Source organism: Mastomys coucha, unplaced genomic scaffold (genome assembly GCF_008632895.1).
Source record: "Mastomys coucha isolate ucsf_1 unplaced genomic scaffold, UCSF_Mcou_1 pScaffold23, whole genome shotgun sequence".
Lineage (NCBI taxonomy): Eukaryota > Metazoa > Chordata > Mammalia > Rodentia > Muridae > Mastomys > Mastomys coucha.
This window is the reverse complement of record NW_022196906.1, coordinates 9,566,367-9,578,937: the sequence shown is the minus strand read 5'-3', so window position 1 is coordinate 9,578,937 and position 12,571 is coordinate 9,566,367. Positions and strand designations below refer to the sequence as shown.

The 12,571-nt window shown below is 42.8% G+C and overlaps 1 protein-coding gene across 7 annotated transcripts in view; it reads left to right on the top strand.

The window, feature by feature from the left end:
• The window catches only part of Deup1 (deuterosome assembly protein 1), a 69,231-nt gene that overhangs the window by 19,512 nt on the left and 37,148 nt on the right, over positions 1-12,571 (top strand). For 6 of the 7 annotated variants that reach the window (XM_031344562.1, XM_031344561.1, XM_031344563.1 and 3 more), the window contains exons 3-7: positions 1,753-1,924; positions 3,204-3,299; positions 4,964-5,095; positions 10,797-10,910; positions 11,838-12,080. In XM_031344562.1, the coding sequence (XP_031200422.1) occupies positions 1,753-1,924; positions 3,204-3,299; positions 4,964-5,095; positions 10,797-10,910; positions 11,838-12,080 (757 nt within the window). The remainder of the gene's footprint in view (positions 1-1,752; positions 1,925-3,203; positions 3,300-4,963; positions 5,096-10,796; positions 10,911-11,837; positions 12,081-12,571) is intronic. The other variant, XM_031344564.1, reaches the window with a different exon arrangement.

Here is a 12,571-nt window from a genome sequence, read left to right as displayed (position 1 = left end):
CAGAAATCCACCTACCTCTGCCTCCCAAGTGCTGGGATTAAAGGCGTGCACCACCACTGCCCAGCTATGCTACTAATTTTTATTGTTATAACATTTTATAAATGTTAAAGAATATGACGAAAAAAAGGGATTGCAGGTATTGAAGGGGGTCTCTGGGAGGAGTTGGGGTACAAAAGGGAAACAAGAATGTGACTTAATTCTACTTACTTAAAATATGTTTTTAAATGTTAACAAATTCAGATAAACTGAAATCATGTATCTTTTCTCATCATACTGCAATGAAACTTAAATTAATTTAAAAAAAAAGAATTGAGTACTAGCTGCATGATGGAGTATATCCACATGTCAGGGTACTTACCACGTGCTGGAGTACTCACTACATGCTAGAACACTCACCACATGTAACAGTACTTACCACATGCTAAGGCACTCACCACATGCTAAGGCACTCACCACATGCTGGAGCACTCATCACATGCTGGAGCACTCACCACATGCTAAGGCACTCACCACATGCTGGAGTACTCACCATGTGCTGGAATACTCACTACATGCTAGAACACTCACAACATGTAACAGTACTTACCACATGTTAAGGCACTCACCACATGCTGGAGCACTTACCACATGCTGGAGCACTCACCACGTGCTGGAATACTCACTACATGCTACAACACTCACCATCATAACTCCAATTAAAAATTAGTTATTCTCTTCTTCCTTGCGTTTAAGTTTTGAACAAAAATTGAAAAAGCCTTTGGGGCTTTAGCCCAGGACTACCATGAGATGCTTCCAAACGACACTTGGTGCATGGCCCCTCTCTGGATAAACTAAAGAGAGAGCATTGCTCAGATGGTCTGGGTAATTCTGGAAACACAAGACTTGGAGGGCTCTTGTGGTTAGGATCATAGATTATAAACCAGTTGTCAAAAGGACCTTCACACAGGACTTACAGGAAAAAGCTGAGACCAGTGTCTGACCCTTCTACAGATGAGCATGGGACCTTGGACCTGACTGACATCCCACTGTGCCTGCCAAACTCCCTTGAACTATGATGTCTATGTGTGTCTATTTTCACTTGCTGGATCCCTAGTGCTTAGCATTTTTCAAATTACCATATCCCCTAGGATTAGCATATTCTAAAAAGATGGTGTTTACTTGTTGGATTTGATTTTGTTTCAATCTGGTTTTTATTTTTTTGTGATAAGTGTCTGGAACTCGCTATATAGTCCTGGCTGGTCACCTGGGCAATCCTCTTGAGTCTGCCTCAGTTCTGGGATTATAGGTGGGTGAAAAGATTTTTTTTTAAGATACACACACACACACACACACACACACACACACACACAGTGCTGGCTAGTCTTATGTCAACTTAACACAACCTAGCAGCACTCCCCATGGCCTCTGCATTAGCTCCTGCCTCCAGGTGCCTGCCTTTCTTGGGTTCCTGTCCTGACTTCCTTCAGTGATGAGCAGCAATGTGGAAGTGTCAGCCAAATAAATCCTTTCCTCTCCAGCATGCTTCTTGGTCATGGTGTTTCATCACATCAACAGAATTAATTGAGACAATTATTGTCAGCTCTGAAATTATCTTTTTTTTATTTAAGTGATTAGCCAATAGCCTGGAGGCTTCTTCCCACTTAACCAATTTGCTCCATTTAAGGAAGTGGTGAAGCTGCACGGAGTAATGCAGGGATCCTTCCTGCCTCGTCATTCTCTTATGAAATCTTCCCACATTTCTGCTTTTCCCAGAGCTTCTCCTTGTGAAGCTGAGCTTCAGGAACTGATGGAACAAATCGACATCATGGTAAGCAACAAGAAGCTGGACTGGGAAAGGAAGATGCGGGCTTTAGAGACACGGTTAGACCTTCGGGATCAAGAGTTGGCCAACGCACAGACTTGCTTGGACCAGAAAGGCCAGGAGGTACTGAGCACATGTCAGCAAAGTGCCCATGCACCAAGCTCATTTGTCACAGTTCTGTTGGCAAATGTGGTGTTAAGTGTACGCTATCAGATAGGTGCAGAGACTAAGCTAAACCAGGTATCTACTGATAGAGACAGACTTAACCACATCGGTGCTGCCAATAATGTAAACAGACATTTAAGATATATGTGAAATACCATTGTTTGGAAATAAAGGTAAAAATGCTTTTGGCTTTTGGTGGCCAAAGCTGTCTTCATTCAGCAGAGTTCAGGAGCATCTGCTGCTTCTGATCTGCTAGAAAATATTTTGTTAAAAAAAAAAAAAAAGGCATTATCAAGAATAAATTGCCAAAGGAGAGTACGTGGGTAAAAGTGTTCGTGTGGGGGGGGGGCGCATCCATGGATGCGTGGGTCGTGGGTGCGCATGCCTGCAGTGCCCACTTCGGGAGGTTTCCTTGTCCTCTCAGGGCTGCTCAGTGTTGAGCTGGTGCTCACAGGAGAAGGTGGGGGTGCACATGCTGGGCTTGAGGAAAAGCACATGCAGATGCACATGTCTGACCCTTCTCAGGGAAGCATGAAAGGAGAGCTCCCCAATCAGGGACCACATCACAGCAGATGCTTTCGTCAGCCACCTTCTGGCTCTGTTGACTTCTGGGTGGACCTAATTTTGGCAAAGCTGAGGGATCAGTGTTTTGCGGGTGGACGTGGCTGTTGGTTCCTATTTCCCTTTGCAGGAAAGGCAGGTCCACTGGCCCTGGCATATGCAAGGACCTACAATAACACAGTTTTGTAAGTAGGCGCCTTGCTAGAATTTAAAGAAAATAATCCAAAGTCTTAACAAGTATTCTTAAACGTTTTTATGTTCGCATTAATATGTTAGTTCTGATAAATGATGAGTTCTCCATAGAGCCACTGAAGTGGTAAGGAATGGAACCAAGAGGAAATCTTTGCTTAGCAGAAGTTTTACATAAGTAACAATGACACAGCTTCCCAAACAGATATGAAGTAAACTCTAAATCTTAATTTAAAATGCAACAGTGCCAAGGATCTTCTGTTAAACACACTTCCATACTATCCTAACGCACAGCCAGGGGGAGGGCTGGTGCTGTCTGGTTTTTGTGAACTCAGTTATTAGCACTATCTAAAGAACTATAGGACAAACATTTGCTCTTGGCTCCATGCGGCGCCTTTCTGTGGTGGCTCTTCTCCTTTGCACATGTTCTGATTTTCTTTAAGGTCAAATTCAGAAAGAGCTAATGTAAAGTTTGTTTTTAATGTAGGTGGGGTTACTTCGACAGAAGCTGGACAGTCTAGAAAAATGTAATCTAGTAATGACTCAGAACTATGAAGGACAGCTACAGACCCTAAAAGCTCAAGTAAGAGGAATCTGTTAAACAGAACTTTCTATGTGTTCATACATATTTTAACCTACACATTTGTGCTAATTTTTAAAATTGTTTTATATTCAAGCAAATGTTCTTGAGTCTTACTTGCATGTTTATCTCTGACTTTCATTATCTTATGGGTCCTGATTTGTCTCTTAATAGACTGTCAGCTTAGATACCATCTGCACTACCTTCACTAGTATGACAGGGTACTAGACAAATTACCTTCCTGTTTCTCTAGAGGTAATTTCTTATACTTATTAGTTATGAGAACAACAAACGCCAACATTCTCTTCTGTGGCTATTTCCTAATAGGGATAAGCTTGCTTCCACAGCAACCTAAAATACAGATGTTTGCTACTATCAAGTAAGTAGCTGAAAGAATCAAGTTGTTCTTGCTACTGATAGGTTGTTTATCAATGGCAATGCCTACACACACGCCATGAGAGGGCACCTATTTCCTTGTTACCCATCTCTGCAGCCCCTACTAGGCTCTCCTCAAAGTCTTGTCTCCTACCACAGCTATTCCATAGGGCAGGGGTCACCTCAGCACTGCAGGCCCAGAAGTTGCTGGGGTTTAACCTAGTGTATAAGTCAGCAGGGGAGATGTTTTGATTGTGAACTCTTACCACTACCTTTTCTTGGAAAGCAAAGATTTCGTATGAAATAAGCTAGTTAAAGGGGCCTGAAGCATCCAATGCTCCTCCATGAGCCCCTTTTCTAGAAAGGGGATTCACCCATTAAGAATGGAATAGGAAACATTTGAAGCCACTTACTTAACTGATAAGATCTTAGAAAACTAATAGTTTACATTTTGCCTGCAATTCAGGCATGTTCCACTAGAAGGCAGTTTGTATTACAAAATTTCTGAGCTAAGACCAGAGCATCTAAGACCTATGACAACCAAGCTTGGCTTCCCTTGATCCCTGCTTCCCCCCTTCAAAGATGGCAACCCAAATCTGAAGTGATTATACAGGGAAGCTGGGAGTAGAAGGAAAGACAAAGCCACAGTGTGCTATTGTGTTTAAAAACTTAGGACAAAGGTGTTGCCATGATGATTCAATAGAAGAGATTAGCTCTTCAACGAATACCCTGCTAAAGAGAAGAGATTAGCTCTTCTGCATGAGGAGAAGCAGGTGAGATGGGCTCAGAGCCCGGCAGCAGCAGCTCATCAGCCACCTTACTTATTTCATTCAACGTGGAAAGAATGAATAGAAACAATAAACAGATACTCAGAAACCTCCTCAGATGCTATGACATGATGCTATAGGCATCCACAAAAGTGTGAGCTGCTGTTACATCAATTGTGTTGTTGAGATTAAAATTGTCAGCACAAGATGGCATTAAGTAAAAGTAAGGAAATTTCATGTGTGTGTGTTTTTTAAACCATTAGCTTTGCTGCCTACACAGTTAAAACAAACATCAAGTGAGTCATCGGCTCACTGCTGTTAAGGAAGGCCCCGATTTACAGACATAGAGGAAGAATCATGTTCGGCCTCTAACAGTTTTAATAACAAGTCCCATCCTCAGTAATTGGAACATTTAAGTTTTACTGCACTTTCTCATCGTGACTTAAGTTTTTGAAGAGCTGTGTGACAAAGAAACACTTTGAAAGCCAGTTGCACATAACAGTTACTATCTCCTGGCCTCTGCAGTTTTCTAAGCTAACCAATAACTTCGAAAAGCTGAGATTACACCAAATGAAGCAAAACCAAATTCACCAAAAGGAATCCTCCAACAAAGAAGAAATGCCCTTTGAGCTGAGCAGTTTGAACCAGAAACTAGAGGTGAGTGTACATGCCCAGTTTCTTGGATTCCTAAAGTGGTTTGCTACAGATGTGCAGATGTAAACTTGGTTTCCAGGCACACAGCACTCAGTGTGGCCTCTCAGTGCATGTTCTGCTTCAGGCACTTGATGAATTCAAAAATAACTTGTTATATCTTATATCTTATATGCTATATATATTGAGAGAGCTAAAAAACAAAGATATTTCAGCTCTTGAGTGTAAAGGAAGGACAGCCTGGGTCAGTTAAACAAATACCTCGTACATCTTTTAATGTCCTTTTAACTATTAGGTACTAAATACCAATGAGCTGCTGAGTGTTTTCAGACCATGGCCGGAAACCCAGGTTTGGTTTGGTTTGGTTTGGTTTGGTTTGGTTTGGTTTGGTTTGGTTTGGTTTGGCTTGGTTTGGTTTAGTTTGGTTTGATTTGGCTTGGTCTCTTTAAAAGCACAATGGCCATCCATTTAAGCTGTCCCATGTCACTAAGAACTTCTAAAGTCCATCTCTGAAAAGATTCAGTTTGTTGCCAAGATGCCTTTTCTCAGCCCTTTAACGCCATAGCTTTAGAAAGCACAAAGCAGCTGTCTTCTCTCCTGTGCTCTTGAGAAGCCTGTGGGGAATCCTGAAGGCGCAGAATCTCAGTGAGCCCCTGACATCCAGCTTGCTGGGCTCCAGTGCTGCTTGGAGCCACTTTCTCCTTAACCTCTGTGCTATCCAGTTCCGTTTCTTTCATTCTTCTCAGGTTCTAAGTCCAGCGACCCATCCCCAGCCAACAGTCTCATTTTCTCATGAGCTCAGGACAATCCTGCGCCTCCCCATGACCAAGGTCAGAGACAGTTTAGGGATTGTCAGCCTTTCTCTTCACCATCCTCCAGCTGCATTGCCCTTGACCTTCCTCACAGCCACCTTGTTATATCTGCTCTTTTTCTTACTCCTTCTGCTCCAAACACGTGTCAGAGACAGTTTGGGGATCTAGACTGCCAGAAAGGCCATCACAACAGAATCGCAGGTGGAGACCACAGCTATGGAACTAGCCAGTTTGTTAGAAAGGCTAGGTCTCACCCTCCAAAGCCCCAGATTCTACATCTTTCTAGGTAAGATGCAGTTCTTCAGATAAAAAGTCACCTCCACCCAGTGAATAGCATTCAAGGAAATCCTGACACCTACTCCCAGCCTCTCAAGGGGTATGACTGGCCCTGCAGGGGTGCTCAAGCACAGGCTCCGTAGAAGCTTCTTGACATGAAGGTCAGAACACTAACTGTCCATTTGGTTGGTTCTTTGTGAGCTGCTAGGGGGGACCAAGATTCATTTACATGTTTCTGACATACACATTCTCGTGGTTATGTTTATATTTATGCAAAGGCTTTTTTAAGTAAATGCACTATAACTTGAATGATTATAACACATCCTTCGTGGCTGTTTTTCTTACAACCATCTGAAAATAACATGTAAGAGATGAACTATCCTTGTTTTAGGACATGCAGCATGTTCTCCTTTAGGACAAGTGTGTCCAATGCTGTAGTACTATCACTGGGGACACCGTGTGTACGCAGTAGGGGAACATCACGGCTTATAGCACAGAACATCCACCAACCCACTCTTTTATTCACTCTGTGACACTTAGGCAGTGTTAACCTTCATCTTTCATTCAGCAAATTATGCTGATGAAGCCAGGGGACAGTTCCATTCATAAAGTGCTTTTCTCAAAAGCATGAGGCCCTGGGCTCAAGCTCCAAAATCTAAATGTAAGAGCTGGATGTGGGCACACACTTGTAATTCTAGCACAAAGAAGACTGAAACATGTGGATGCCTGATCACACTGGACAGCCAGCCTAGCCTAGTCATTAAGTTCTGGGCCAAGTGACACATACTGTCAAAACCCAAGGTGGACAGCTTTGAGGAATGACACTTGAGGCTGCCCTGCCCTTTGGTCTTCCACGCATGCGTACACACACACATAGACACACACACACCAGAAGACACTGTATATATACACATGTGTATTGAGAGAGATGTATATAGACAGATATATAGATAGGTGGATAAATGACATTTAGGGGTGAAAATGCATGAGTTCAGAAAGTTCTCTTAAAATACTTCAACAAGTAAGAGTGGGAAATTAGACTGCTATTGACAGTTACACTGATCATGTGGTTTTAGTTACTCTGTACTTTTATGTAAGTATAAAAAAATCATAATGAAAAGTTAAGATCATTTTGTGATTTGTAGAGTTACTAACATTTCACTAAACACCATTTTCCAGTGTTTAGAAGAAGGGCTCTTTTTTAAAAGATGTAATGCTCTAGTTGTCACCAGAAATACTCCTTTTAGTGCCCGTGACCCACTCTCAGCCTGAGTCATTCCAAGAAGACTTTATTACCTTCTGAATCTCCTCCACTGGAGGGCTGGTGACCCCACAGGGCTGATGTCTGCATCCTCCATACAGACCTCCCACTCCCAAATACAGCATGCTGGCTGCCTGACCTTAAAAGCAATGCCCCAATTATCCAAGGAATCAGTACCCACTGACCGTTCTGTGGCACTCTCTGGCTGTCCTGGCCCTTAGCTACACCTGTTCTAGCTCTTATGAGCTAAGGTTACTATCTCCCCTAAAGCATGCCAGCAGGATATTTGTTTTAAGATTATTTGTGGTTGTTAAGTAGTTGATGATAAGTATATTTACTATCTAAAGGATAGTTTCTAACCTGGGTGAATGGGTCATATCTCTGTCTCAGTACTCGGAAGGCTAAGGCAGAAGGCTCTTGAGTTCAAGAGCTTAGACTAAACACTGAGACCCTATCTGAAACAAAACAAAGCAAAAACAAAACATATTTACTGTTAAAGTCAACCTTATTCTATTTTTTTGCTATCTTTCCCCAAAGAAAATTATTTTTCTAATTAAAAAAAGTCTTAATTAATTCCCAAAGTTAGCATAGAAACTAATGGGTTTCCTCATAGCATCGTCATAAATGTTAAAATCAAATTCTTGAAATCTAACTTATATTGATTATTAAATGTTACCCAGCATCTGTTTGGAACCTAATTTTGTAAATGTGTCATTGTTACCTGTGCTACTTAATGCTTACATCCTTGAGTGTCAGACCCTGTCCATACCACTAAGTAGACTGTCTTCATTACCCTAATAAATGGGGGCTGTCATAAGGTATTTTCATACATGTAGATGGGGCGGTGTGTGCACGCACTTCCTTGGCAATGTTACCACCACTAATTGCAGATTGCTTTGATTGCTATAAAGTGTTCCTCACTTACAGATTTTCTTCATTGATTAGGACTTGTATATTTTTATTAAAAAAATATTCTTCAAAATCATTTCTGTGTAGGAAATATGAAAAGTGCTGTTTTCTCATTCTAAGTAAGATACAGTTTGCATTCTCTGAGTCAACACACAGCCTAGCCAATCCCTGCTGCCATTTCAAAACACTCCAGCAGAACACACCACATTCCAATTTAACATGGAAGGAAAAATATTCCCGTGGCTTTTATGTGACAGCTGTATTGTACTCATGTACTGTAAATAGCTTGCTTATGCGCACATGCTGCTCCTTTAAGAGTGAGGCAGGAGGTTAGTCATAAAATCGGTCCACCAGGTGCTGTAAGCACTGCATGAGTATGCAGCCAATCCTCCATGCTTGTCTTCTAAAGCCTGGACAGGAAGGCACCCTGCAGAGGCCAGCCCATGGAGAAGTGCAATGCAGGCACCCTCTCTGGTGCCTGCGAAGCCATGTCCTTTGCTCTTAGTGTTCCGATGTGAATGGACCATCACACTCTACATCACATTACCTGAATGGGCATATGAGCAGCTGAGCATGCAGTATCCAACTAGTCCCACATTTTCTTCACCAGCTGACACTTGTTTCCCAACTGAGCTGATTTTAGCTTCACCCTATCTATACATTACGGCTTTGAAAGCCAGAGGCCAATAAAGATAGCACCTTAGCTCAAGCTACTGTAGCAGAACACAGAGGCTGGGTAGCTTAGACAAAGAGCCAACAGGGTGAGACTCTGAGGAGAGCATCCTCCAGGTTCATGAGCAGCTGTCTGCTGGTTGTACAGCAGGAAAGGGGGGAAATGAGAAGAAATTCTTGCCTTTTGTTGGGGTGGTGTATGTGTTCATGCGGATATGTGTATGTGTAGAACCAGAAGTCAGGATCAGGTGTCTTCCTCATCTCTTTCTACCCTCCCCAACCCTTTTAAAGCTAGGATCTCTCACTGAAACCCTATTTGGCTAGAATGGTTAGCCCAGGGATCCTCCTGCCTCTGCTTCTCCAGAAGACTGGGATTCTAAGTGGCCACCAATGCACCATCCATATACTAGGTGGGGACTGAACTCAGGTCCTCGTACTTGCACAGTAAATGCTTTCCCAGATCCCTGTCTGTCTGTCTGTCTGTCTGTCTGTCCTTTTCCCTTTCTCTTTCCCTCTTCCTCTCCCTTCCTCTCTCCCTCTCTTCATCCCTCCCACCACTGCTCTATTTTTATTTTTTCCAGACAAAGGTTTCTCTTTGTAGCCCTGGCTGTCCTGTAACTTGCTATGGAGACCAGGCTGCCCTGGAACTCAGAGATCCACCAGCCTCTGCCTCCCAACTGTTGAGATTAAAGGTGTGTGCCACCTTGCCCATCTTGATCCCTGTATTTCTCAATATTTTATTATAAGAATACTCATCCAACTCACACTGGCTCTGGGATTGTAACTCAATCACTACTCAGAGGCCCAACTTTCAGGTTCATTACAGTGAGCATTAGGCTCCAATGTATGTAGTTAGTAGAGGCACAAACTCTGAGTTCATAGAACTTGATAAATAGACATCTTATTAAAGGAATTGTTTTATTTTTAATTGTGGGGAGGGTGTGTGCATATGAATGCTGCTGGTACATGCTAAGGCCAAAGGTGGCAGATCCCTTGGATCTGGCATAGGGGCTAGAAACTGAACCCTCATCTTCCAAAAGAGCAGTACATGCTCTTACCACTGAGGGAGCCATCTCTCCAGCTCCAAGACCCCGCCTCTAAAGTAGTGAAAAAGTATGTTCAGTGACTGAGTGCAGAGGAAGAGAGAAAGGGAACGTGTCCGTGGCATAGCCAGGAGGTGCCAGCTGGGGCCAGAGGTGCTTTGACTTTCCCTTGTTACTATTTGCCATGTGAGCGATCTATGCTCTGAACAATGTTTAATATTTCTATGTGTGTTAAAAATTCTATAATTTCCTCCAAAAATTGGAATACACAGGTTAAGCACACCTATTCTGAAAATCTGAAATTCCCAAATGTTCCCGAGAATCCCAGGCTTTTTGAGCAGTGACACTATGCCACAAGTAATAACAGAGGCCTCAGCAAGGGTGTATCAAACACAGCACATACGGTCACTTTTTGACGGAATGCACACAGGGTGTGTGCAGCAGATGAGTCTGTGTTAAAACGTGGATGGCATCATCAAGGCATCTCATTGTGAATATTCAACTAATCCAAAATCTGAGATGAAACTCCTTGGTCCCAAGGGGTTCTGATGCAGGATGCTGAGCCTGCAGTAATTAATCAAGGTGCAACTCCATCAATTTCTCCTTTGTTTCCCTAATAGAGAATAGACTTATTTTTTTGCTGTTGTAGTGAAGACACACAAAGGAAGAAAGTTTATTGTACTTTTAGTGACTGATAGCTTCCTATTTGCTCACCTGCCTCCCTATTTTACTAGGAGTTCAGAGCAAAGTCGAGGGAGTGGGACAAGCAAGAGGTCCTCTACCAGACCCACCTGGTATCGCTGGATGCTCAGCAAAAGTTACTATCTGAAAAGTGCAATCAGTTTCAGGTAAACTATTCCTATCGAATAAACTTAAAAGCGCCACTCGAGGTTAGTTGCTGCTGTCCTTGCCATTCAATATAGAGTCTACTTTCTCATGAAAGGGTGAACTGAGAGGGACAGTAGCCATTGTGGGTCTGGCGACAGCATAGCCATGTGAGCCTTTTGTGACCATGACTTTAGCCTATGGGTCTGAAAGTCGGATGCTGTTACATCTTTAGACAACATATGCTTTTAGGCAGTTTGGGCAAATGCCTATAATCCCTGCACTTGAAGAAGTCACAGGCAGGAGGGTCATGAGTTTGAGGCCAGCGTGCACTACATAACAGGATTCAGATCAAAAAAAAAAAAAAAAGACAAAACAAAAGCAAAGTATGTGGGTGTGTGGTTTACTTTGTATGCCCCACCCACCTGTAAGGCTGAGCACGTCCTGTGTCCATGTTAGTATTTTTCACTTTCTCCCCTGGGCGCGATCCCCCACGTAATATGCATTTGGCTTTGTGCCACTTGCTTTTCCTATTGATATGTGGAGGTTCTACATAAGAAAAATTGCTAAAAACAATTATGTGTTGACAACTATATTTTCCTTGATCTGTTTCTGGCTTTTATTTCTTTACCATAGAGGCATTTTTCAATGAGTATGTAATTGAATTAATAATTTTCTCTTTTTATAGCTTCTAGATTTTCTTTATTGATTAATAAGACCTCTCCTCCCCCAGACCCCTTCCTTTCTCTATAGCTTTGCTCCAGAATTATGAAGATATATTTTCTCTTCACATCATCTAAAGTTGAGATCAGAAACAAGTTTAACCTGGACTGTACAAGCCAAACTTCATACTAAGAGATCTTTACTAACTCTTTCATTCTTTGCCTCTTTTTGTGAAAGCTTAAATATGATATTCTTCCCTCCATTTACCTGGTTGTCATATTTCTCAGAAACAGGCACAAAATTACCAAACACAGCTAATTGGGAAAAAGCAGTGCCCAGAGGACAGCAATCCTGAGATCCCTCGCCTGGTGTGTGAGTCAGATCCTGGCTGTGAAGCCACCCAAAGAGACGAGCTCATTATCGAAAAGTTAAAGTCGGCCGTGAGTGAAATAGCGCTGAGCAGGAACAAGTTACAGGAGGAAAACCAGAAGCTCCTGCAAGAGCTGAAGATGTACCAGAGGCAGTGCCAGGTGAGGGTCTGCACGCTCAGCTTCATCTCCAACCATTGTTGATGGGCTGCACAGACGCAGGCTTGACAGGAATCTAGACAATACAGGACGGCCTTTCGATGCACTGTCAACTCCAGTCAGACTTTCCTCTCTAAATAGTTCTCCCCAGAGTAAATCCAGCAACCCGGTGGGTATCTTAGCCTCTGGAGTCTTGTAACAACATGACGAAAATGTGTAACATTACTAGTGCATTGGAACAGCAGTCACAAGCCTTTGCCTAAAATCCACACAGCAGTATCCAGCCACCACCCTTCCCCCTCCTATCTTATTTGCAAGTTTAGACCTTGGGGACCTGAGTGGAGCTACCCTTTCTATTTATCAGTGCTTGCTCTGTGTTAGTCTACTTTCCATCACTTAACAAAACACTCGAGGTAATCCATGAAGATTTAAGGTTCCTTGAGGCTCGTGGTTTGGGAGGGACTGGTTACTTCAGGGCTATGGCGGGGCAGAAT